Source organism: Pristiophorus japonicus, chromosome 24 (assembly GCF_044704955.1).
Source record: "Pristiophorus japonicus isolate sPriJap1 chromosome 24, sPriJap1.hap1, whole genome shotgun sequence".
In the NCBI taxonomy this organism is placed as follows: Eukaryota; Metazoa; Chordata; class Chondrichthyes; family Pristiophoridae; genus Pristiophorus; species Pristiophorus japonicus.
The window spans coordinates 6,780,683-6,806,483 of NC_092000.1; the positions used below are offsets into that span (position 1 = coordinate 6,780,683).

Consider the following 25,801-nt stretch of genomic DNA (forward strand, 5'->3'; position numbering starts at 1 on the left):
GTTTGGACATTGGAGCTAATCAAATTGTCTGGGAACTGTTTACCCCCAAAACCTGCCCCTAGAAAACATTAGCATTTAAACAATCGACCACGGAAGAAACATTATCCACCCCACCCAGAGGACCCAAATGTCACATACATATTCCAACACCTTGTCAACAGGCATAGAAATATCTGGCTCAGGCCAGACTTCCCGAAGCAAAAAACACAGCGCTATCACAATGGACAAGAGCTCATCAACTCAGAAAAGTCTATCAGCGCCAGATTAAAACCTTATCAAGTTTCAGTTAGCTGGGCTGCAAAACCTAAACAAAGAACCAAGGTTGATTTGGGGACAGATAAGGAAGTCTCTCAAAGTATAATTAAGGCCTGTTTTTACAGCCACTGGAACACTTTGCTTCTACACCAACGCTTCAGACCTGGCAGACTTCAAGACCAGCAAACCAGCTTCGTTAAGCTGGTTCTTCAGAACATCAACCAAGACAGCATCACAAACGACCAGGGCAACAAGCACGTCGCGGCAGCAAGAGGCTCACGAAACAGCCACCAACCAAATTGGTAATATTGAGCCACCCCAACCAACCGATTTCCAAACTGAAGTCAATTCGACGAAAACCCGAAGATTCGCGAGCTGTTTCCACTCTACAAGCTATCCCTGAGCTACCAACGGGTAAAACATTACCTAAAAGAACTTTAAAACCTACTGCTGAAGGAAGAAAGTGGGTACTTACCCCATAAATCCAATACGCCCTCTACCGCATCAGCGGACACCACCCAACTGAGGAACACGCAGCAAGAAGTCCTCTCCTACGTTCGGGGTACAGCTAGCAGAATCGACAAAATCCAACGCACCCCGAAACCATGACCCATTACTGACTGTCAAGGAGGGATTGGTGAGAATAGTCCCTGAAGCCCCAGAGCCTAGCCTAGTTATACAGGGGGAATTGGGAGGTGGGAGGTGCTGTACTGCTGTGTATTCTCTTGTGTTTAGAGTAAAGGATTCCCCATTAGAGTGATAAGTTTTCTCTCATTTAAAGTGATAAGTTTTCTCTCATCTAAAGTGATAAGTTTTAATAAAATGTGCATTCATTCTTCCTGAATAAAAACCATACATTTCTTTCTACAAAACAGTTGTCTGCTGCACCTTATCACACCCTGATTAATAAATCCAGGCTCGAGAACCGGGGAGAGGGAGCGACTCGCAACCGCTCTGGGTCAGGGAAGGCAAACTGACCCCACTGACACCATCCCCTACACCTTTCAGTTCTGCGCGGAGGGAGGGGTTTCCTGTACGGGCTGCTCCTGCACACTCTCCACCTTGCCATCCTCGTCTGCCGTCCGGACACGCCATGGCGTACCATCTTGCTGTCCGGAGGAGGCGGGAGTCCCCAATGGAGTGCACTCTACGCGGGAGTCCTCCCTCTATTTATTGGGGACTTGGCCTGGAGGGTGGTGCACGGAGCAGTCCCGTGCAATAAGTTTTTAAGTCGGTTCATGGACTCCCAGGCCGCCTGCAATTTCTGCGGTCTGGAGGAGTCCGTGTTCTACATGTATGTACAGTGTGTGAGGTTGCAGCCCCTGTTCCAATATTTGAAGGGGCCGCTCCTCAAATCCTGGCTGCACTTCAGTCCCACGCTCCTGATCTTTGGGCACCCTGTGCGGAGGGGAGCGGGCAGGTCGGAAGGCCTCCTCGTAGGATTGCTCCTGGGCCTGGCCAAGGGGGCCATCAGCCGGACCAGGCAGCGGGCGGTCGAGGGAGTTGCTCAGCCCGACTGCCTGCCTCTCTTCCGCGGTTACATCTGAGCCAGGGTTTCCCTGGAGATGGAGCACGCGGTGTCCACCGGTACGGTCGCGGCCTTCCGCGAGAGGTGGGTGCCGGAGGGACTGGAGTGCATCATCACCCCCGGCAACCAAACTGTAAATTGAATTTAAGTTTAGTTAAAGTTTAAATTGGCAACATGTGGGTTCTAGTGCCCTTGCCAAAAGGGAGCACTTGATTTTAGTTCTCACCAAAATAGTTGTAGAGCTGTTGAGTTGGGAGTGGCTTACCCAGTCATGTGATGTTCACAAGACTCAATAAAACCCCAGCCAGTTGGGTTCGGGGGATCCACGATGAGGCAGGTGGTTGTGAGCCTGGTGGATGAACTGGTAATGTGTAGTGTGATTGTTAAACCTTTTGCTAATAAACCAACTAGTTCTCAATAGCAATGTGTTGCTCTGAATTGATAAGCGAGGAGCTCATAATGCAAATACATTACAGTAACAAAGGGACATCGAGTCAGGATTAACAATAGAAGAACAAACAAGCAGGTTAGGAGATTGTCTTTTCATACTATTATGAGAACATGCAATACTTCACTACAAGTACCTATTGAAGCAGAGACTGTAATCTCATTTAAAATGGAACTGGATGAGTATTTGAAACTGAAGGATATAAAATTAAATTGCAGCGAAATGGGATTGTAGTAGCAAAGAAAACCTACATTTGCTCCCAGTCCAGCATTGCCTCGATTTGAAAATTCTCATCCTCAAATCCCTCCATGTCTTCACCCCTCCCTATCTCTGAAACCCCCTCCAGCCCTACACAACTTCCTATCTCCATAACCTCCTCCAGCCCTACAACCCTCCCTATCTCTGTGACCTCCTCCCATCCTATGTCCCTCCCTATCTCTGTAACCTCCTCCAGCCATACACCCCTCCCTATCTTTGTAACCTCCTCCAGCCCCTGCACCCCTCCCTATCTCTGTAACCTCCTCCCGTCCTACACCCCTCCCTATCTCTGTAACCTCCTCCAGCCATACACCCCTCCCTATCTTTGTAACCTCCTCCAACCTGTACACCCCTCCATATCTTTGTAACCCCCTCCAGCCCCTACACCCCTCAGAGATCTTTGGACTGCTCCAATTTCAGCCTCGTCCATCCCCCACTTCCTTTACCCCACCACTGATGGCCGTGCCTTTAGCTATCTAGGACCCCAAGCTCTGGAATACCCTCCCTAAACCTCTCCTCCTCTGCTCCTTAAAACCTACCTCGTCACCTGTCCTAATATTTCCTTCTTTAGCTCCGTGTCAATTTTTCTCGGTTGACACGCCTATGAAGCACTTGGGGACGTTGTACTAGGTTAAAAGGCGCTATATAAATGCAAGCTGTTGTTGCCAAGAGTTGGCAATGTCACGAGCTACGTAGCATCCTTCTACGCTGTCGGCTATATAACTATACGATATAGGTATATGCAACAAACCACCCAAGGAGACAACTGAAGGCAGATTGTGTCGGCAGATTCGAGAGTGAGCTGGATGGATGTTTGAAAGAGAAAGGGACTGAATAGTGTACTGCAATCTCAAGCCTTGGTCAGAGGAACACACCTTCCTTTCCCACTTCTGTTCATTGCTGTGTTTTCGACGGTGTAAGTGGAATTTGGATTTATTGAGGAATCTTGGCCCAGAGCTAAAGTCCCCAAATTCAGACACTTAAATCGAGGAGCAGGGGACTGTCATTGCAACTGAGCATAAATCCACCTTCCAGACACGGGATAATCAGTGTGACTGGAGGTCAGCTTATCAAAAATATTAGGGGGAGGGCAGTGACAGAGGGGGTGTGGATGGTAGAGGGAGCAGCTTGCGGCGGCCCGACCCGGCCCAGAAATCTGCGCGGTCTCGGCCTGCAAGACCATCAGCAGGAGGGCGACGGCTGCGAAGCCAGGTCGCTGATTGCAGTGCGGGCAGGCACAGCAGGAGGGGCGAAGGAGTGGCGAGAGTTTGTAGAGGGAAGTGACCGGGGCCCAGGGGAGGTGTGAGTCTGGGGCCCAGGAGAGGCGAGGGCCCCAGGGGCAGCACGGGCCCAGCCCACACTGTGCGATATGTGGGCGCACTGGGTCCGTGCAGCAGAGCTGGTCTCCAGTCGTCCTGGTTAACCCTTGCCACTGGACCAAGACCCAGCTCTGTCAAGCCCGCCCACAGGCATCTTCCACCGTTCAGGATCTAGTTCGGGATCCGGAATATTAGGTCCTTCATTGAAACACCTGGGAACTCATCCCTTTTTGGCGTGGAAGCAAGTCATCCTCGCCTCGAGGGACTGTCTATGATGATGATGGATGGTAGTGATAGAGGGTGTAACGTATGCACCTCTGTATACTCACTGTAGAGCTGTTGATGTGCCAGGTGTGGCTCAATGGGCAGCACCCTCGCCTCTGAGTGAGAAGGTTATGGGGCTTGAGCACATAAATCTAGGCTGACACTCCCAGGACAGTGTCTCAGGGAGGTACCGTCATTTGGATTAGATATTACACTGAGGTCCCTCTCCGGTGGATATAAATGACTCCTCGGCACTATTTCGCAGGGGAGTTAACCTCGCTGTCCGAGGCCAATATTTATCAACCAATGTCACTAAAAACAGAATATCTGGCCATAATCACGTTGCTGTCAGTGGGATCTTGCTGTGCGCAAATTGGCTGCCGTGCTTGCTACATTACAACAGTGACCACACTCCATTGGCTTCAAAGTGCTTTGGGACGTCTTGAGGTTATGAAAGGCGCTGTATTAGTTTGATCATTCAGATCTTTTAAAGAATATTAAATCTTTAAAAAATGTTCACAAATGATGCTGATCCAATGTAATCAGTCCCGGAGAAACCAAAGGGTAGACCCAGTGTCCCTCCCCCCCCATCCCAGACGATCCACTACACAGATCCTGTGGTATGTAAAACCTATTGCACCAGTCTGCTCAGTTATACCAAGAGACGCAATGAGTCAACGCCCAAGAAAAGTCAAAGATAAGAAAAGGCCACTTCGCCCAGTGTCGCATAAGAACATAAGAAATAGGAGCAGGAGTAGGCCATACGGCCCCTCGAGCCTGCTCCGCCATTTAATACGATCATGGCTGATCCGATCATGGACTCCCCATGATCGGATCAGCCTCCACCTCCCCATCCGCTCCCCATAACCCCTTATCCCCTTATCGGTTAAGAAACTGTCTATCTCTGTCTTAAATTTATTCAATGTTCCAGCTTCCACAGCTCTCTGAGGCAGCAAATTCCACAGATTTACAACCCTCTGAGAGCAGAAATTCCTCCTCATCTCAATTTTAAATGGGTTCTCTGGGTTTATTGCACCACACAGTTCAATATTCTTATATCTCAGACAGGTGTGCAAGTGTCTTCCTTCTGGGCCGTACAGCTTGAGTGTCCGTAACCTGCGATGCTGCCCCAGCATCAGGGAGAAAATCCTGGGGGAAGGAACAGAAAAGGAAGGGTGAGTGGACTGGGAAGCTCTGGCAGGGTGAGCTAGACTCATACACAGCAGCTGTGGCCATGACTCATTCCCCTAGTGTCAAGGTATCATCAGTCCTGTCAGAGATTAGGCCTCCTTTGCACAATGAGTAACACACTAACCCAGTGAAGCACTGGACAGTTCCCCGGCAGTCGAGTGACACTTGCATAGAACATGTTTTTTTTTTGTTGGAATTCAAGACCTGATCATCAGCGAGCGTGAGGCTCGGCATTAGAACGGTCTCCATTTGCTGATGACTGCACAGTGATCAGTTCCATTCGCAACTCCTCACATAATGGAGCATTCCATGCCCGCATGCAGCAAGACCTGGACGACATGCAGGCTTGGGCTGATAAGTGGCAAGTAACATTCGCGCAACACAAGTGCCAGGCAATGACCACCTCCAATAAGCGAGAGTCTAAACGCCGCCCCTTGACATTCAACCATCGCCGAATCCCCCTCCATCAACATCCTGGGGATCACCATTGACCAGAAATTTAACTGGACCAGCCGCATAAATGCTGTAGCAACAAGAGCAGTTCAGAGGCTGGGTATTCTGGGGCGAGTGTCTCACCTCCTGACTCCCCAAAGCCTTTCCGCCATCTACAAGGCACAAGTCAGGAGTGCGATGGAACACTCTCCACTTGCCTGGGTGAGCGCAGCTCCAACAACACTCGAGAAGCTCGACACCATCCAGGACAAAGCAGGCCGCTTGATCGGCACGCTACCCACCACCTTCAACATTCACTCCCTCCACCACCGGCGCCCCCTGGCTGCAGTGTGCACCGTCTACAAGATGCACTGCAGCAACTCGCCAAGGTTTCTTAGGCAGCACCTCCCAAACCCGCGACCTCTACCCCCTAGAAGGACAAGGGCAGCAGGCCCATGGGAACACCACCACCTCCACGTTCCCCTCCCAGTCACACACACCATCCTGACTTGGAAATATATCGGCCGTTCCTTCATCGTCGCTGGGTCACAATCCTGGAACTTCCTCCCTAACAGCACTGTGGGAGCACCTTCACCACACGGACTGCAGCGGTTCAAGAAGGCGGCTCACCACCACCTTCTCAAGGGACAATTAGGGATGGGCAATAAATGCTGGCCTTGCCAGCAACGCCTACATCCCAGGATCGAATAAATAAAAACTCCATTTAGATTTGAGGCATTTTGTATGACGCAACATGATCCAGACCGATTAGGGACCAAAAAGGAGATCATCTTGTGGAGGCAGAAGGCCTGGCTGAGGGAGTAACTGGGCACTTTGCATCAATCTTCAGCAGAGAAGAGGACGCTGCCAATGTCACAGTGAAGGAGGAGATGCGTAGAGAAATTGGATGGGATAAAAATAGATAAAGAGGAGTTACTTAGAAGGGTGGCAACGCTCAAAGTGGAAAGGTCTCCCGGTGCGGATGGTTGCTGAGGGAAGCAAGGGTGGAAACTGCAGAGGCTCTGGCCACAATCTCCCAATTCTCCTTGGATGTGGGAGTGGTGCCAGAGGGCTGGAGGATTGTACATGTTACATGCCTGTTAAAAGTGACTGATCGCCCTGTGTCCTCCTGCAGATACTACAGTCAGCGTTCCCTCGGCTACACACGGTGACTTGGCTGCTCTCCAAATGGGCAACACTGCACGTGTCCTGTAAAAGGCTTTGCTGGCTGAGAGGCCCGTGTACCGACACAATTAAATCTTACTTCCGGTGCGTTACCGGTTCAGTACGGAAGTCAGTGGGGTACACAGGAACATAGGAGGAGGAGTCCATTCAGCCCCTCGAGCCTGCTCCGCCATTCAATGAGATCATGGCTGATCTGTGACCTAACTCCATATACCCGCTGTAATGTATTTGCTTCATGGGTTCTTTGCTTAAGAATTCACAGCAACACGTCGCGATTAAGAACTAATTGGTTTATTAACAAAGGTTTAACAATCACACGACACATTACCGGTTCATCCACCAGGCTCACAACCACCTGCCCCATCGTGGATCCCCCGAACCCAACTGGCCGGGGTTTTATTGAGTCTTGTGAACTACATATGACTGGCGAAGCCACTCACAATGCAACAGCTCTACAACTCTTTTAGTTACAAACCAGTGAGCATACTCACTGGTCCATACATTACACACGCATTTGCCCCATATTCCTTAATGCTTTTGGTTAACAAAATTTATCAATCATCGATTTAAAATTAACAATTGACCCAACATCAATTGCTGTTTGCGGAAGGGAGTTCGAAACTTCTACTACCCTTTTGTATGTAGAAATGTTTCCTAACTACACGCCTGAAAGGTCTGGCTCTAATTTTTAGGCTATGCCTTCTTGTCCTAGAATCCCCAACCAGCAGAAATAATTTCTCTCTGTCTACTCGATCAGTTCCCCTTAATATCCTGAAAACTTCAATCACATCACCCTTAACCTTCGAAATTCTAGGGAATACAACCCTAACTTGTATAATTTTTCTATGGAAGATAGCTTGAAACGTGCGCTATCAATTGAATCAACACTTGTCGCAAGAGCATGCAGAAAACAAGCACAGGTGGCGGAAGGAGCGTGCGGCAAACCAGACTCCCCACCCACCCTTTCCTTCAACCACTGTCTGTCCCACCTGTGACAGAGACTGTAATTCCCGAATTGGACTGTTCAGTCACCTGACAACTCACTTTTTGAGTGGAAGCAAGTCTTCATCGATTCCGAGGGACTGCCTATGATGATGATTAACGTGTGGGCGAGCCCATATTGCCCACTCTATCGTCCAAACTCAAAACTACGCTCAATATGTATTATATTTGGCATCGAACAATCACACACCCCTTCCGCAATCAGCAACCAATGCTGGGTCAATTGTTCATTTCAAATTGGAGATTGATAGTTTTTTGTTAACCTTCTGAAAAGGGAGGGTGAACAGCCAGTTGTCGTGGTGCATATAGGTACCAACGATATAGGTAAAAAACGGGATGAGGTCCTATGAGACGAATTTAGGGAGCTAGGAGCTAAATTAAAAGGTAGGACCTCAAAAGTAGTACTCTCAGGATTGCTACCAGTGCCACGTGCTAGTCAGAGTAGGAATCGCCGGATAGCTCAGATGAATACATGGCTTGAGGAGTGGTGCAGAAGGGAGGGATTCAAATTCCTGGGACATTAGAACCGGTTCTGGGGGAGATGGGACCAGTACAAACCGGATGGTCTGCACCTGGGCAGGGCTGGAACCAATGTCCTAGGGGGAGTGTTTGCTAGTGCAGTTGGGCAGGAGTTAAACTAACATGGCAGGGGGATGGGAACATATGCAGGGAGACAGAGGGAAATAAAATGGAGGCAGAAGCAAAAGATAGAAAGGAGAATAGTAAAAGTGGAGGGCAGAGAAACCCAAGGCAAAAATCAAAAAGGGCCACATTACAGCAAAATTCTAAAGGGGCAAAGTGTGTTAAAAAGACAAGCCTGAAGGCTCTGTGCCTCAATGCGAGGAGTATTCAGAATAAGGTGGACGAATTAACTGCGCAGATAGCAGTTAACGGTTATGATGTAATTGGCTTCATGGAGACATGGCTCCAGGGTGACCAAGGCTGGAAACTCAACATCCAGGGATATTCAACATTTAGGAAGGATAGACAGAAAGGAAAAGGAGGCAGGGTGGCGTTGCTGGTTAAAGAGGAAATTAATGCAAAAGTAAGGAGGAACATTAGCCTGGATGATGTGGAATCGGTATGGGTGGAGCTGCGGAATGCCAAAGGGCAGAAAACGCTAGTGGGAGTGTGTACAGACCACCAAACAGTAGTAGTGAGGTTGGGGACAGCATCAAACAAGAAATAAGGGATGCATGCAATAAAGGTACAGCATTATCATGGGTGACTTTAATCTACATATTAATTGGGTGAACCAAACTAGTAGGATTTCCTGGAGTGTATTAGGGATGGTTTTCTAGTCCAATATGTCGAGGAACCAACTAGAGAGCTGGCCATCCTAGACTGGGTGATGTGTAATGAGAAGGGACTAATTAGCAATCTTGTTGTGCGAGGCCCCTTGGGAAGAGTGACCATAATATGGTAGAATTCTTTATTAAGATGGAGAGTGACACAGTTAATTCAGAAACTAGGGTCCTGAACTTAAGGAAAGGTAACTTCGACGGTATGAGGCGTGAATTGGCTAGAATAGACTGGCAAAGGATACTTAAAGGGTTGACGGTGGATAAGCAATGGCAAACATTTAAAGATCACATGGATGAACTTCAGCAATTGTACATCCCTGTCTGGAGTAAAAATAAAACGGGAAAGGTGGCTGAACCGTGGCTAACAAGGGAAATTAAGGATCGTGTTAAAACCAAGGAAGAGGCATATAAATTGGCCAGAAAAAGGAACAAACCTGAGGACTGGGAGAAATTTAGAATTCAACAGAGGAGGACTAAGGGTTTAATTAAGAGGGGGAAAATAGAGTATGAGAGGAAGCTTGCAGGGAACATAAAAACTGACTGCAAAAGCTTCTATAAATATGTGAAGAGAAACAGATTAGTGAAGACAAACGTAGGTCCCTTGCAGTTGGATTCAGGTGAATTTATAATGGGGAACAAAGAAATGGCAGACCAGTTGAACAAATACTTCGGTTCTGTCTTCACGAAGGAAGACACAAATAACCTTCCAAATGTACTAGGGGACAGTGGGCCTAGTGAGAAGGAGGAACTGAAGGATATCCTTATTAGGCGGGAAATTATGTTAGGAAAATTGATGGGATTGAAGGCCGATAAATCCCTGGGGCCTGATAGTCTGCATCCCAGAGTACTTAAGGAAGTGGCCCTAGAAATCGTGGATGCATTGGAGAGCAGTTCCTATGGATTGGAGGGTAGCTAATGTAACACCACTTTTTCAAAAAGGAGGGAGAGAGAAAACGGGTAATTATAGATCGGTTAGCCTGACATTGGTAGTGGGGAAAATATTGCAATCAATCATTAAGGATGAAATAGCAGCGCATTTGGAAAGCAGTGACAGGATCGGTCCAAGTCAGCATGGATTTATGAAAGGGAAATCAGGCTTGACGAATCTTCTGGAATTTTTTGAGGATGTAACTAGCAGAGTGGACAAGGGAGAACCAGTGGATGTGGTGTATTTGGACTTTCAAAAGGCTTTTGACAAGGTCCCGCACAAGAGATTGGTGTGCAAGATCAAAGCGCATGGTATTGGGGGTAATGTACTGACGTGGATAGAGAACTGGTTGGCAGACAGGAAGCAGCGAGTCGGGCTAAATGAGTCCTTTTCAGAATGGCAGGCAGTAACTAATAGAGTGCCGCAGGGCTCAGTGCTGGGACGCCAGCTCTTTATAATATACATTAACGATTTAGATGAAGGAATTGCATGTAATATCTCCACGTTTGCAGATGACACGAAACTGGGTGGCGGTGTGAGCTGTGAGGAGGATGCTAAGAGGCTGCAGGTGACTTGGACAGGTTAGGTGAGTGGGCAAATGCATGGCAGATGCAGTATAATGTGGATAAATGTGAGGTTATCCACTTTGGTGGCAAAAACACGAAGGCAGAATATTATCTGAATGGTGGCAGATTAGGAAAAGGGGAGGTGCAACGAGACCTGGGTGTCATGGTTCATCAGTCACTGAAAGTTGGCATGCAGGTACAGCAGGCGGTGAAGAAGGCAAATGGTATGTTGGCCTTCATAGCTAGGGGATTTGAGTATAGGAGCAGGGAGGTCTTACTGCAATTGTATAGGGCCTGAGTGAGGCCTCACCTGGAATATTGTGTTCAGTTTTGGTCTCCTAATCTGAGGAAGGACGTTCTTGCTATTGAGGGAGTGCAGCGAAGGTTCACCAGACTGATTCCAGGGATGGCTGGACTGACATATGAGGAGAGACTAGATCAATTGGGTCTTTATTCACTGGAGTTTAGAAGGATGAGAGGGGATCTCATAGAAACATATAAAATTCTGACGGGACTGGACAGGTTAGATGCGGGAAGAATGTTCCCGATGTTGGGGAAGTCCAGAACCAGGCGACATAGTCTTAGGATAAGGGGTAGGCCATTTAGGACTGAGATGAGGAGAAACTTCTTCACTCAGAGAGTTGTTAACCTGTGGAATTCCCTGCCGCAGAGAGTTGTTGATGCCAGTTCATTGGATATATTCAAGAGGGAGTTAGATATGGCCCTTACGGCTAAAGGGATCAAGGGGTATGGAGAGAAAGCAGGAAAGGGGACTGAGGGAATGATCAGCCATGATCTTATTGAATGGTGGTGCTGGCTCGAAGGGCCGAATGGCCTTCTCCTGCACCTATTTTCTATGTTTCTATGTTTCTATGAGTGCCACTGCAGTTTGGCAATGACTCCAACCTGCCACGATCTCTCCTCACAGAATGGCTGCTGGATAACTTTCAAAGCACAACATCAAGTACAGGTCAGAGCGAGCTTAACATCTTTGTACCAAACTGGCCCCGACCTGCGTGAGAGCACCAGCAGCAGGTCGGGGCCATAAAAGGAGCGGCGATCGAGTTAGGACACGGGGCAGCGAGCACAGGGGGTGATGGGTGAGCGGGACTTGGTGCGAGTTAGGACACGGGGCAGCGAGCACAGGGGGTGATGGGTGAGTGGGACTTGGTGCGAGTTAGGACATGGGGCAGCGAGCACAGGGATGATGGGTGAGCGGGACTTGGTGCAAGTTTGGACATGGGGCAGCGAGCACAGGGGGTGATGGGTGAGCGGGACTTGGTGCGAGTTAGGACATGGGACAGCCGAGTTTTTACTCAAGTTTACGTAGGGTAGAATGTGGGAGGCCAGCCAGGAGTGCGTCGGAATAGTCAAGCCTGACCTCTGTCAGGTCACCCCTCGGCCTTCTCGTTTATAGAGAGAAGAACTCCAACCCATTTAATTTTTCCACCGGTGCAACCTCTCAGTTCTGCTATCAGCCTCGTAAGACTTTTCCATACCCTCTCCAGTGCCTCTATATCCTTTATATAGTATGGAGGCCAGAACAGTTCAGGGCTCCCGATGCTTTTAGCTATTTTCTCCCACCAAACTAGACGTTCCACACACAGCCAAGTTGCTAGCCACACTAATGATCATGAGTGCCAGTTAGCGGCAAGTATTCAGGACTCTGTCAGTGACACTCTTAAATTAGTCACTTAATTAGGCTTGATCGAAGTCTGAATTGGCAAAGGCCCACTCCACTTCATAAAGCAAGAGCAGGAGTCTGCGACCAATTCCCACTAAATCGGCTGCTTGTGGGAGATTTGTTTTATTCATGGGCGTCGCTGGCAAGGCCGGCATTTATTGCCCATCCCTAGTTGCTCTTGAGAAGGTGGTGGTGAGCCGCCTTCTTAAACCACAGCAGTCCGCGTGTTGATTTTGTCGGAACAGTTTGATACAATCGAGTGTCTCGCTGGGCCATTTCAGAGGGGCAGTTAAGAGTCAACCACAGTGCTGTGGGTCTGGAGTCACATATCGGCCAGACTGGGTAAGGGCGGCAGATTTCCTTCCCTAAAGGACATTAGTGAACCAGTTGGGTTTTTACGACAATCTGGTAGTTTCATGGTCTGCACTACTGATACTAGCTTTTTGTTCCAGATTTTATTTAATTCACTGAATTTAAGTTCCCCAGCTGCCGTGATGGGATTTGGACTCAGGTCTCTGGATCATTACACAGGATTACACGGGATATACGGCACAGAAACAGGCCATTCGGCCCAACCAGTCCGTGCCGGCGTTTATAGAAACATAGAAACATAGAAAATAGGTGCAGGAGTAGGCCATTCGGCCCTTCTAGCCTGCACCGCCATTCAATGAGTTCATGGCTGAACATGTAACTTCAGTACCCCATTCCTGCTTTCTAGCCATACCCCTTGATCCCCCTAGTAGTAAGGACTTCATATAACTCCTTTTTGAATATAGAAACATAATATATGCTCCACTCGAGCCTCCTCCCGTCTTTCCTCATCTAAATCTATCAGCGTAACCCTCTATTCCCTTCTCCCCCATGCGCTTGTCCAGCCTCCCCTTAAAAGCATCGATACTATTCGCCTCAACCCCTCCCTGTGGCAGCGAGTTCCACATTCTCACCCCTCTCTGGGTAAAGAAGTTTCTCCTGAATTCCCCATTGGATTTCTGGGCGACGATCTTATATTGATGGCCTCTAGTTATGCTCTTCCCCACAAGTGGGAACATTCTCTCTGTATCCAATCTGTCAAAACCTTTCATCATTTTAAAGACCTCTATTAGGTCACACCTCAGCCTTCTCTTTTCAGGAGAAAAGAGACCCAGCCTGTTCATCCTTTCCTGATATGTATACCCTCGCATTTCTGGTATCATCCTTGTAAATCTTCTCTGCACCCTCTCCAGTGCCTCCATATCCTTTTAATAATATGGCGACCAGAACTGTACACAGTGCTCCAAGTGTGGTCTAACCAAAGTACGATACAGGTTTAGCATAACTTCCATCAATAAACTTGACAAAAACAGATTATCTGGTCATTATCACATTGCTGTGTGTGGGAGCTTGCTGTGCGCAAATTGGCTGCCGTGTTTCCCACATTACAACAGTGACTACACTCCAAAAGTACTTCATTGGCTGTAAAGCGCTGCAGTGGTCGTGAAAGGCACTATATAAATGTAGGTCTTTCTTTCTATTAATATAAACTGATTCCTGGGATGGGGGGATTATCCTATGAGGAGAGATTGAGTAGACTACGCCTATATTCTCCAGAGTTTAGAAGAATGAGAGGTGATCTCATTGAAACATACAAAATTCTTACAGGGCTTGACAGGGTAGATGCAGGGAGGATGTTTCCCCCGGGCTGGGGAGTCTAGAACCAGGGGTCACAGTCTCAGGATAAGGGGTCGGCCATTTAGGACTGAGATGAGGAGGAATTTCTTCACTCAGAGGGTGGTGAATCTTTGGAATTCTCTGCCCCAGAGGGCTGTGGGGGCTCAGTCTTTGAGTATATTTAAGGCTGGGATTGATAAATGTTTTAGGAGATTAAGGAAATCCAGGGATATGGGGATCGGGCGGGAAAGTGGAGTTGAGGTCGAAGATCAGCCATGATCTTATTGAATGGCGGAGCAGGCTCGAGGGGCCAATAGGGCGACTCCTGCTCCTATTTCTTATGTTCTTATGTACAAATAACCTGCATAAAACATGTATCTGGCTTTTGGCTAAAACAAAAATTAGCAATCTATTTTCAGTTTGTTATGACAGCAGGTTAAAAGCTCAGCATTGCAGGCATTGAGAAGGAAGAACAAACATAACCAATAACTGGTTATACTCATCATCCCAATCCTTGTCTAACACATTTAATGAATTCTGCCCTTTAGATGAAATGAGTGCTCTGATAGATTGCTAAACAGAGTTAGAAAAGAATGAAAAAGTTTCACTTATACAGCGCCTTTCACGACCTGAGGATGTCCCAAAGCACTTTGCAGCCAATGAAGTACATTTGGAGTGTAGTCACTGTTGCAATGTGGGAAACGTGGCAGCCAATTTGCGCACAGCAAGCTCCCACAGACAGCAACGAGGTAATGCCCAGATCATCTGTTTCAGTGATGTTGGTTGCCGGCCAGGACTCCAGGGAGAACTCCCCTGCTCTGATTGAAATCTTTTACATACAACTGAGAGGGCCATCTCGGTTAATCGCCTTAGCTGAAAGACGCCACCTCTGACTGTTGCTGTACCGAGGCGCCTTGAGCTACAGCAGGGAGTTATTGGATTACAATACTTTGATCGGAGCCAAGGAGATTCCCTGTCAGCAAATCTTCTCCCTAATACTAATTCCTCGGGCCTAGATCTTCAAGGTTACTCAACGGAGGTCAACGAAGGGAAGTGGCAGCTTGTGTACGTTGGCATGGTATCGCAGACTCTCTGAGCATGCCCAGTTCCTCTTCTGAGAACTTTGCTTCAGAGCTGCAGTGTTGGCTGGCTGGGAGAATTCACACTGCAATCGAAGATAATGAAAGCTGCCTGAATTATTGCCAAATAGTTCACTTAGCCGCTTCTTCTGGGCACTGATCCATTGGTCCATCAGTCAAAATCACCCGTCAGATTCCTTATTGTCATTGCCAAGCCCCTGGGAGTCAGCTGTGGCTCAGTGGGCAGCACACTCACCCCCATGGTCATGAAGTTTGTGGGTTCAAGTCCCACTCCAGAGCCCTAAGCACAAAAATCCAGGCTGACACTCCCAGTGCAGTACTGAGGGAGCGCCGCACTGTCGGAGGGGCAGTGCTGAGGGAGCACTGCCCTGTCGGAGGGGCAGTGCTGAGGGAGCACTGCCCTGTCGGAGGGGCAGTGCTGAGGGAGCACCACACTGTCGGAGGGGCAGTGCTGAGGAGCGCTGCACTGTCGGAGGGGCAGTACTGAGGGAGCGCCACACTGTCGGAGGGGCAGTACTGAGGGAGCACCGCACTGTCGGAGGGGCAGTGCTGAGGGAGCGCTGCACTGTCAGAGGGGCAGTGCTGAGGGCGCGCCGCACTGTCGGAGGTGCCGCCATTCGGAGGAGACGTTAAACCGAGGCCCCCGTCTGCCCTCTCAGGTAAGATTACACTCCGAAAAAGAGCAGGGGAGCTCTCCCCGGTGTGCCTCCAGAAACAGCACTGAAGCAGATTATCTGGTCATTATCATCATCAGACGGACCATATGGAGCTTCCCCTGCTGCTAAATCTGCCGGGTCTCTGCCTCTCCAGCACTCTCTCCTCCTTTACGACCCTCCTTCAAAAAAGAAAGACTTGCATTTATATAGCGCCTTTCACAACCTCAGGACGTCCCAAAGCGCTTTACAGCCAATGAAGTACTTTTTGAAGTGTAGTCACTGTTGTAATGTGGGAAACGCGGCAGGCAATTTGCACACAGCAAGCTCCCACACACAGTAATGTGATAAATGACCAGATAATCTGTTTTTGCTATGTTGGTTGAGGGATAAGTGTTAGCCCCAGGACACCAGGGAATAACACGTTGCTGACTGCGGGAGCTTGCGGTGCGTAAATTGGCTGGGGCCTTTCCTACATTAGAACAGTTACTACATTGCAAAAAGTACCTCAATAGATATAAAGTGCTCTGAGACGTCCTGAGACAAAGTAAGAATCCAACTCTTCCTACGTGTATAGAACTTCCTAAATGTGTCTTTCACTGGTTCGAAGCTGGGGTCCCTCAGCCGACTCACTGTTTTGTTTGAATTATGTTGGGATTCACCTTTTCTGAACCACTTACTAATCATCGTACCTCTGTGAGGCCTCTTCCTCGTGGCTTTCTTTGAATATTCAGAAAGTCTTTGTCAGAAAGAAAGACTTGCATTTCTATAGCGCCTTTCACAACCACCGGACATCCCAAAGCGCTTTACAGCCAATGAAGTACTTTTTGAAGTGTAGTCACTGTTGTAATGCAGGAAACAAGGCAGCCAATTTGCACACAGCAAGCTCCCACACACAGCAATAATGACCAGCTAATCTGTTTTATGTTTATTAGCCAGGATACCGGGAATAACTCCCCTGCTCTTCTTCGAAATAGTGCCATGGACTCTTCTATATCCACCTGAGAGCAGACGGGGCCTTGGTTTAACGTCTCATCCACAAGACGGCACCTCAGATAGTGCGGCGCTCCCTCAGTACTGCCCCTCCAACAGTGCGGCGCTCCCTCAGTACTGTCCCTCCGACAGTGCGGCGCTCCCTCAGTACTGCCCCTCCGACAGTGCGGCGCTCCCTCAGTACTGCCCCTCCGACAGTGCGGCGCTCGCTCAGTACTGCCCCTCCGACAGTGCGGCGCTCGCTCAGTACTGCCCCTCCGACAGTGCGGCGCTCCCTCAGTACTGCCCCTCCGACAGTGCGGCGCTCCCTCAGTACTGCCCCTCCGACAGTGCGGTGCTCGCTCAGTACTGCCCCTCCGACAGTGCGGCGCTCCCTCAGTACTGCCCCTCCGACAGTGCGGCGCTCCCTCAGTACTGCACCTCCGACAGTGCGGCGCTCCCTCAGTACTGCCCCTCCAACAATGCGGCACTCCCTCAGTACTGCCCCTCCGACAGTGCGGCACTCCCTCAGTACCGCCCCTCCGACAGTGCGGAGCTCCCTCAGTACTGCCCCTCCAACAATGCGGCACTCCCTCAGTACTGCCCCTCCAACAATGCGGCACTCCCTCAGCACTGCACTGGAGTGTTAGCCTAGACTTATGTACTCACGTCCCCAGAGTGGGACTTGAACCCACAACCTTCTGGCTCAGAGGCCAAAAGTGCAAAAACATTTACACTATATGAAGAGGGAGCCAATCATCAAAATAACCTGTTTCCCCCCACCCCTCAGTTGAAGGGCCAAGATGACTTGTGCACAAGGACAGTGCACATATGTTGTACACAGAGATAAAACTTCAGAGAATTACCTAAGAGTCTCTCCAAAGTACAACAGGCACCACACACAATATACTTTAGACCAGAAGAATCAGCAATTCTTAGAAATTTACAGCACGAAAGGAGGCCATTCGGCCCATCGTGTCCGTGCCGGCCGACAAAGAGACACCCAGCCTAATCCCACTTTCCAGCTCTGAGTCCGTAGCCCTGTAGGTTACGGCACTTCAAGTGCACATCCAAGTACTTTTTAAATGTGGTGAGGGTTTCTGCCTCTACCACCCTTTCAGGCAGTGAGTTCCAGACCCCCACCACCCTCTGGGTGAAGAAAGTTCAAATCCCCTCTAAACCTCCCACCAATTACTTTAAATCGATGCCCCCTGGTTGTTGACCCCTCTGCTCAGGGAAATAGGTCCGTCCTATCCACTCTGTCTAGGTCCTTCATAATTTTATACACCTCAATTATGCCTCCCTTGGCCTCCTCTGTTCCAAAGAAAACAACCCCAGCCTATCCGATCTCTTCTCGTAGCTAAAACTCTCCAGTCCAGGCAACATCCTGGTGAATCTCCCCTGCGTTCCCGTGTATTTCCACATGTGCAGTTCTGGGATGGATTGAGAGCGTGCATCAAAGTGCAGAGGATAATTCAGAGGGGTGAGCCTTGGCGTGTTGGCGAGCAGGTGGCTCTAGGACCGTGTGTAGCTCTGTCTGTACACTGAACAATCGCTGGAAAGATCATACCGCCTGGAGTTTATGGGAAATAAAGCATTTGCCCTCCGACTGATAAAATAAGCAACGACAAGCTTTAAAAAACAGTTCTTGTCCACTCAAAGCACCCCTGGCAAGGTATTAACTGCAAAGGCATATCTGCAGAGAGATTTGCACAAGGGTCTTTTGTCCGACAGACTCCGAGCACGCTCAGTATCACCGTCCTGTGCATCCCAAGCCAGGGACAGCCTCAGTGAAACCTATAACTACCTTATTCAGCTGCGATCGTAAATTAACAGAAGCAATAGAATGCACATACCTGACAAGGGTTAGGAGCGAGTAGCAGGACCAGGGAGAAGGCAATCGAGAGAGACATTCTCTGCATAAGGCGACAGGGAGGGTGAGATCGACAGTCAACCGCTTCACTTCTGATCTCAGGGTATGGTATTTTGTTTTGAGAGGGAGATCTGATCCAGCATTTAGAGCCACTTGTCCCTGCAGGATGCCGTACTGCTCACCACAAACAGCATTTGATCAACGAGGCAAGGTCCAGTCATAACCCCATTGTTCGAGAAAGCGAGGGCTGGGGGTGTTGGAGGGAGAAAGTGCCTGATGGTTGGAAAATAAAACAGCACCGAAACAAGGAGGAAATGGGTCTCTATATTTATATTTGCACCGAGCTGCCGGGAAGAGGATGCTGCAGCTATAACACCGAGCTTCCAGCAGGCGAAGAGCCTGGCACACAGAGAGAGAGAGAGGGAAGGAGAAAGAGAGAGACAGAGAGCAGGGGCCAATGATTCAGTTTAATTCTTCAAATATACTGTGCCGCTCAGCAATCTAGCAAATATGTTAAGGTGAGAGCCCTGGGATACAAATTAAAATACACACAGACAGATGGGCACACACACACAGATAGACACAGACAGATAGTCACAGACAGATAGTCACAGACAGACACACACACACACAGATAGACACAGACAGATAGTCACAGACAGACACACACACACACAGATAGACAGACAGATATACACAGACAGATAGACACAGACAGATAGTCACAGACAGACACACACACACACACAGATAGACACAGACAGATAGTCACAGACAGATAGTCACAGACAGACACACACACACACAGATAGACACAGACAGATAGTCACAGACAGACACACACACACACAGATAGACACAGACAGATAGACACACACACACACACACACACACAGATAGACACACACATACACACACACACACGCAGATAGACACACACACACAGACACCCACATACACACACACAGTCACAAACACACACAAACACAGACACACAGACAGACACACACACACAGATACACACAGACACATACACACAGACACAAATACACACAGAGACACAGACATACACATAGACACACAGACAAACACACACGCTGACATACATACACAGACAGACACACACATAGATAGACACAGACAAACCGACACATACACACAGATAAACACACACAGACTCACACACACACAGACACAGAGACACACACACAGACACTGTGCATACACAGACACACCCACTCAGATGTGTACAAGTGCACACACAAGACGCGTATACACATACATGCATACAGATACGCACAGAAATAAGCAATGTTGAGGGGACATCAGTGTAATTTAAATCATTGTGCCTTACTTCAAGCAGGCTGAAGATCTGAATTGTTTAATATGTTGGAGCTATCAGCAGTGCCAATATGGGAGGTGGGGGTGAGATTGAGGCAGAGCCTGCCCCAGACAGATTTTGGGTTGTGTGTCGGAGTTATACCGGGCACGATACCTCTCAGCTCCCATTCTCTGTTATCCCTGGAGCTCCCCACATTTCATGTTGTATCTCCCCTCCTCCCACTTAATCCACCTCCTCTGATATGTTCCATCCTCGATGATACTGCCATTTTACCCCGCCCTCCGCCTCAATTTCTTTTTGAGTCAGAAGGTTGTGGGTTCAAGTCCCACTCCAGAGACTTGAGCACATAAATCTAGGCTGACACTCCCAGTGCAGTACTGAGGGAGCGCTGCACTGACGGAGGGGCAGTACTGTGGGAGCGCCGCACTGTCAGAGGGGCAGTACTGAGGGAGTGCTGCACTGTCAGAGGGGCAATACTGAGGGAGTGCTGCACTGTCGGAGGGGCAGTACTGAGGGAGTGCCGCACTGTCGGAGGGGCAGTACTGAGGGAGTGCTGCACTGTCAGAGGGGCAGTACTGAGGGAGTGCTGCACTGTCAGAGGGGCAATACTGAGGGAGTGCTGCACTGTCGGAGGGGCAGTACTGAGGGAGTGCCGCACTGTCGGAGGGGCAGTACTGAGGGAGTGCTGCACTGTCAGAGGGGCAATGCTGAGGGAGTGCTGCACTGTCAGAGGAGTAGTACTGAGGGAGTGCTGCTCTGTCAGAGGCGCAGTGCTGAGGGAGCACCACACTGTCGGAGGGGCAGTACTGAGGGAGTGCTGCACTATTGAAGGGGCAGTGCTGAGGGAGCGCTGCACTGTCGGAGGTGCAGTACTGAGGGAGCACTGCACTGTTGGAGGGGCAATGCTGAGGGAGTGCTGCACTGTCGGAGGCGCAGTGCTGAGGGAGTGCCGCACTGTGGGACGGGCAGTACTGAGGGAGTGCTGCACTGTCAGAGGGGCAGTACTGAGGGAGCGCCGCACTGTCAGAGAGGCAGTACTGAGGGAGTGCTGCACTGTCGGAGGGGCAGTACTGAGGGAGTGCCGCACTGTCAGAGGGGCAGTACTGAGGGAGTGCCGCACTGTCAGAGGGGCAGTTCTGAGAGAATGCTGCACTGTCAGAGGAGCAGTACTGAGGGAGTGCTGCACTGTCGGAGGGGCAGTGCTGAGGGAGTGCTGCACTGTCAGAGGAGTAGTACTGAGGGAGTGCTGCTCTGTCAGAGGCGCAGTGCTGAGGGAGCACCACACTGTCGGAGGGGCAGTACTGAGGGAGTGCTGCACTATTGGAGGGGCAGTGCTGAAGGAGCGCTGCACTGTCGGAGGTGCAGTACTGAGGGAGCGCTGCACTATTGGAGGGGCAATGCTGAGGGAGTGCTGCACTGTCGGAGGCGCAGTGCTGAGGGAGTGCCGCACTGTGGGACGGGCAGTACTGAGGGAGTGCTGCACTGTCAGAGGGGCAGTACTGAGGGAGCGCCGCACTGTCAGAGAGGCAGTACTGAGGGAGTGCTGCACTGTCGGAGGGGCAGTACTGAGGGTGCGCCGCACTGTCAGAGAGGCAGTACTGAGGGAGTGCTGCACTGTCGGAGGGGCAGTACTGAGGGAGCGCTGCACTGTTGGAAGGGCAGTACTGAGGGAGCACTGCACTGTCGAGGTACCATCTTTCAGATGAGACATTAAACCGAGGCCCCATCTGCTCTCTCAGGTGGACATAAAAGATCCCAGGGCTCTATTTCGAAGAAGAGCAGGGGAGTTATCCCCGGTGTCCTGGGGCCAATATTGATCCCTCAATCAACGTAACAAAAACAGATTATCTGGTCATTATCACATTGCTGTGTGTGGGATCTTGCTGTGCGCAAATTGGCTGCTGCGTTTCCCACAATACAACAGTGACTACACTCCAAAAGTACTTCATTGGCTGTAAAGCGCTTTGGGACATCCGGTGGTCGTGAAAGACGCTATATAAATGCAAGTCTTTCTTTAAAATAGTGGTGGGTTCTCAAAAAAATTAAGTCTTTATCCTTCGAAACTTTTCAACAACAATAGAAATAAAGAAGTAACTAAGTCTCCTCTCTTCTGCTGACGTTTAGTCTTTGCTCCCCCAGCAGGCCACACACCATCTGCTACCTCACCGCGTGCAACCATCTTTCATCTATCAGCCTCCATGGCGAGAGCTAGCACTGTGGAACATGGGTTGCCAACTCCGGCTCGATGTATTCCTGGAGGTGTCATCACATGACTAACTGCCCCCTCCCCGCCCCCACACTCCCGCCATTGGCCGCCCAACACGTCCTTCCTCGCGGAGCCCCGCCTCTGCCCCCCCACCCCGTCACCGCGGCCAATCGGAAAGCGAACAGACTCTTCATTACCCGATTGGGTGATCCTTGGCTGTCAGTCAAACCGCCTTTTTCACCGCCTCAAATATTTCTATAACATCGAGTTACATCAAGACTGCATTACCGAAACAGGCCATTTGGCCCAACGACTCTGTGCCGGTGTTTAAGCTTCACACAAGCCTCCGTCAACCCCTCTTCATCTCACCCCATCAGCACATCCTTCTATTCCTTTCTCCCCCATGTGTTTATCCAGCCTCCCCTTAAATACATCGATACTATTCGCCTCAACCCCTCCCTGTGGCAGCGAGTTCCACATTCTCACCCCTCTCTGGGTAAAGAAGTTTCTCCTGAATTCCCCATTGGGTTTCCGGGCGACGATCTTATATTGATGGCCTCTAGTTATGCTCTTCCCCACAAGTGGGAACATTCTCTCTGTATCCACTCTGTCAAAACCTTTCATCAGTTTAAAGACCTCTATTAGGTCACCCCTCAGCCCTCTCCTCTCTAGAGAAAAGAGACCCAGCCTGTTCAATCCTTTCCTGATGGGTCGAACATTCCAGTTCTGGTGTCTTCCTTGTAAATCTTTCTTGCACTGTCTCCAGTGCCTAGAAATCTTTTTTTATAATATGGAGACCAGAAATGTGCACAGTGCTCCAAGTCTGGGGTAACCAAGGTTCGATAACTAATAAACAAAGGGTTCAAAGATATTTTTTTTTAATTCTAATTTTTTTACTTTTATTGTCCCTGTGACTTTTCTCCCGGATGTTGCTGCTGACAGTGTCTTGGGGATTAATTTTTAATTCCTGGAGATTCCAGGGCAATTCTGGAGGGTTGGCAAGTGGCAACTGTGTGTGGAACGGGACGGGTGGGGCAAGGAACGGTTCGAAATCCCAACGCCCAGTCCTGCCTTCTCTCAAGGCCAGGCACGTGCACTTTCCCGCAGAGATCAATGGATCGCCATCAGGAGTTGGGAACGCTCGTTAATTTCCTCCTGCCCGCTCGCAAGACGGCAAACTAATATTTCCAGCCTTTTCCGTTGAAAGAAAGAAAGACTTGCGTTTATATAGCGCCTTTCACGACCACCGGACGTCGCAAAGCGCTTTACAGCCAATGAAGTACTTTTTTGGAGTGTAGTCACTGTGGAGTGCGCACAGCAAGCTCCCACACGCAGAAATGACCAATGATAATGACCAGATAATCTGTTTTTGTTATGTTGCTTGAGAGATAAATATTGGCCCCAGGACACCGGGGAGAACTCCCCTGCGTCTTCTTCAAAATAGTGCCGTGGGATCATTTATGTTCAACCTGGGAGGGCAGACGGGGCCTCGGTTTAACGTCTCATCTGAAAGACGGCACCTTCGACTGACTACACTCGATCAGCTCCGCTGGGCGGGCCACATTTTCAGCATGTCCCGACACGAGACTCCCAAAGCAAGCGCTCTACACGGAGCCCCTTCACAACAAACGAGCCAAAGGTGGCAGAGGAAACGTTACAGGGACACCCTCAAAGCCTCCCTGATAAAGTGCAACATCCCCACCGACACCTGGGAGTCCCTGGCCAAAGACCGCCCTAAGTGGAGGAAATGCATCCGGGAGGGCGCTGAGCACCTCGAGTTTCATCGCCGAGAGCATGCAGAAACCAAGCGCAGGCAGCGGAAGGAGGGTGCGGCAAACCTGTCCCACCCTCCCTTTCCCTCAACCACTGTCTGTCCCACCTGTGACAGGGACTGTGGCTCTCATTTTGGACTGTTCAGCCACCTGAGAGCTAACTTCAGGAGTGGAAGCAAGTCTTCCTTGACTCCGAGGGACTGCCTATGATGATGATGACTGCCCCTCCGACAGTGCGGCACTCCCTCAGTACTGTCCCTCCAATAGTGCGGTGCTCCCTCAGTACTGCCCCTCCGACAGTGCGGCGCTCCCTCAGTACTGCCCCTCCGACAGTGCGGCACTCCCTCAGTACCACCCCTCCGACAGTGCGGCGCTCCCTCAGTACTGCCCCTCCGACAGTGCGGCACTCCCTCAGTACCACCCCTCCGACAGTGCGGCGCTCCCTCAGCACTGCCCTTGGTCTCTGGTCATTATCACATTGCTGTTTGTGGGAGCTTGCTGTGCGCAAATTGGCTGCCGCGTTTCCCACATTACAACAGTACTTACAATTCAAAAGTACTTCATTGGCTGTACAGTGCTTTGGGACGTCCTGAGATCGTGAAAGGTGTTGTACCCTATCAAAACCCCGCATGATTTTGAATGCCTCTATTAAACCTCCCCTTAAACTTCTCTGCTCCGGGGAGAACAATCCCAGCTTCTCCAGTCTCTCCATGTAATCTCCTCTGCTTTATGTTTCATGAACTTTAGCCCATAAATCTAGGCTGACGCTCCGCTGCACTGTCGGAGGGGCAGTACTGAGGGAGCGCCGCACTGTCGGAGGGGCAGTGCTGAGGGAGCGCCGCACTGTCGGAGGGACAGTACTGAGGGAGCGCCGCATTGTCGGAGGGGCAGTACTGAGGGAGGGCCGTACTGTCGGAGGGGCAGTACTGAGGGAGTGCCGCACTGTCGGAGGGGCAGTACTGAGGGAGCGCCGCACTGTCGGAGGGGCAGTACTGAGGGAGTGCCGCACTGTCGGAGGGGCAGTACTGAGGGAGTGCCGCACTGTCAGAGGGGTAGCACTGAGGGAGGGCTGCTCTGTCGGAGGGGCATAACTGAGGGAGCGCTGCACTGTCGGAGGGGCAGTACTGAGGGAGCGCCGCACTGTCGGAGGGGCAGTACTGAGGGAGTGCCGCACTGTCGGAGGGGCAGTACTGAGGGAGTGCCGCACTGTCAGAGGGGTAGCACTGAGGGAGGGCTGCTCTGTTGGAGAGGCATAACTGAGGGAGCGCTGCACTGTCGGAGGGGCAGTACTGAGGGAGCGCCGCACTGTCGGAGGGGCAGTGCTGAGGGAGTGCCGCACTGTCAGAGGGGTAGCACTGAGGGAGGGCTGCTCTGTCGGAGGGGCATAACTGAGGGAGTGCCGCACTGTCGGAGGGGCAGTACTGAGGGAGCGCCGCACTGTCGGAGGGGCAGTACTGAGGGAGTGCCGCACTGTCGGAGGGGCAGTACTGAGGGAGTGCCGCACTGTCAGAGGGGTAGCACTGAGGGAGGGCTGCTCTGTCGGAGGGGCATAACTGAGGGAGCGCTGCACTGTCGGAGGGGCAGTACTGAGGGAGCGCCGCACTGTCGGAGGGGCAGTGCTGAGGGAGCGCCGCACTGTCGGAGGGACAGTACTGAGGGAGCGCCGCATTGTCGGAGGGGCAGTACTGAGGGAGGGCCGTACTGTCGGAGGGGCAGTACTGAGGGAGTGCCGCACTGTCGGAGGGGCAGTACTGAGGGAGCGCCGCACTGTCGGAGGGGCAGTACTGAGGGAGTGCCGCACTGTCGGAGGGGCAGTACTGAGGGAGTGCCGCACTGTCAGAGGGGTAGCACTGAGGGAGGGCTGCTCTGTCG

At 50.5% G+C, this 25,801-nt stretch overlaps 1 protein-coding gene across 1 annotated transcript in view; it reads right to left on the reverse strand.

Moving 5' to 3' along the window:
- olfm2a (olfactomedin 2a) overlaps positions 1-19,005 on the reverse strand; it is a 420,885-nt gene extending 401,880 nt beyond the window's left edge. The window contains exon 1 of the mRNA XM_070867015.1: positions 18,593-19,005. Within this exon, the coding sequence (XP_070723116.1) occupies positions 18,593-18,658 (66 nt within the window). The 5' untranslated portion in view covers positions 18,659-19,005. The remainder of the gene's footprint in view (positions 1-18,592) is intronic.
- Positions 19,006-25,801: the final 6,796 nt, after the last annotated feature.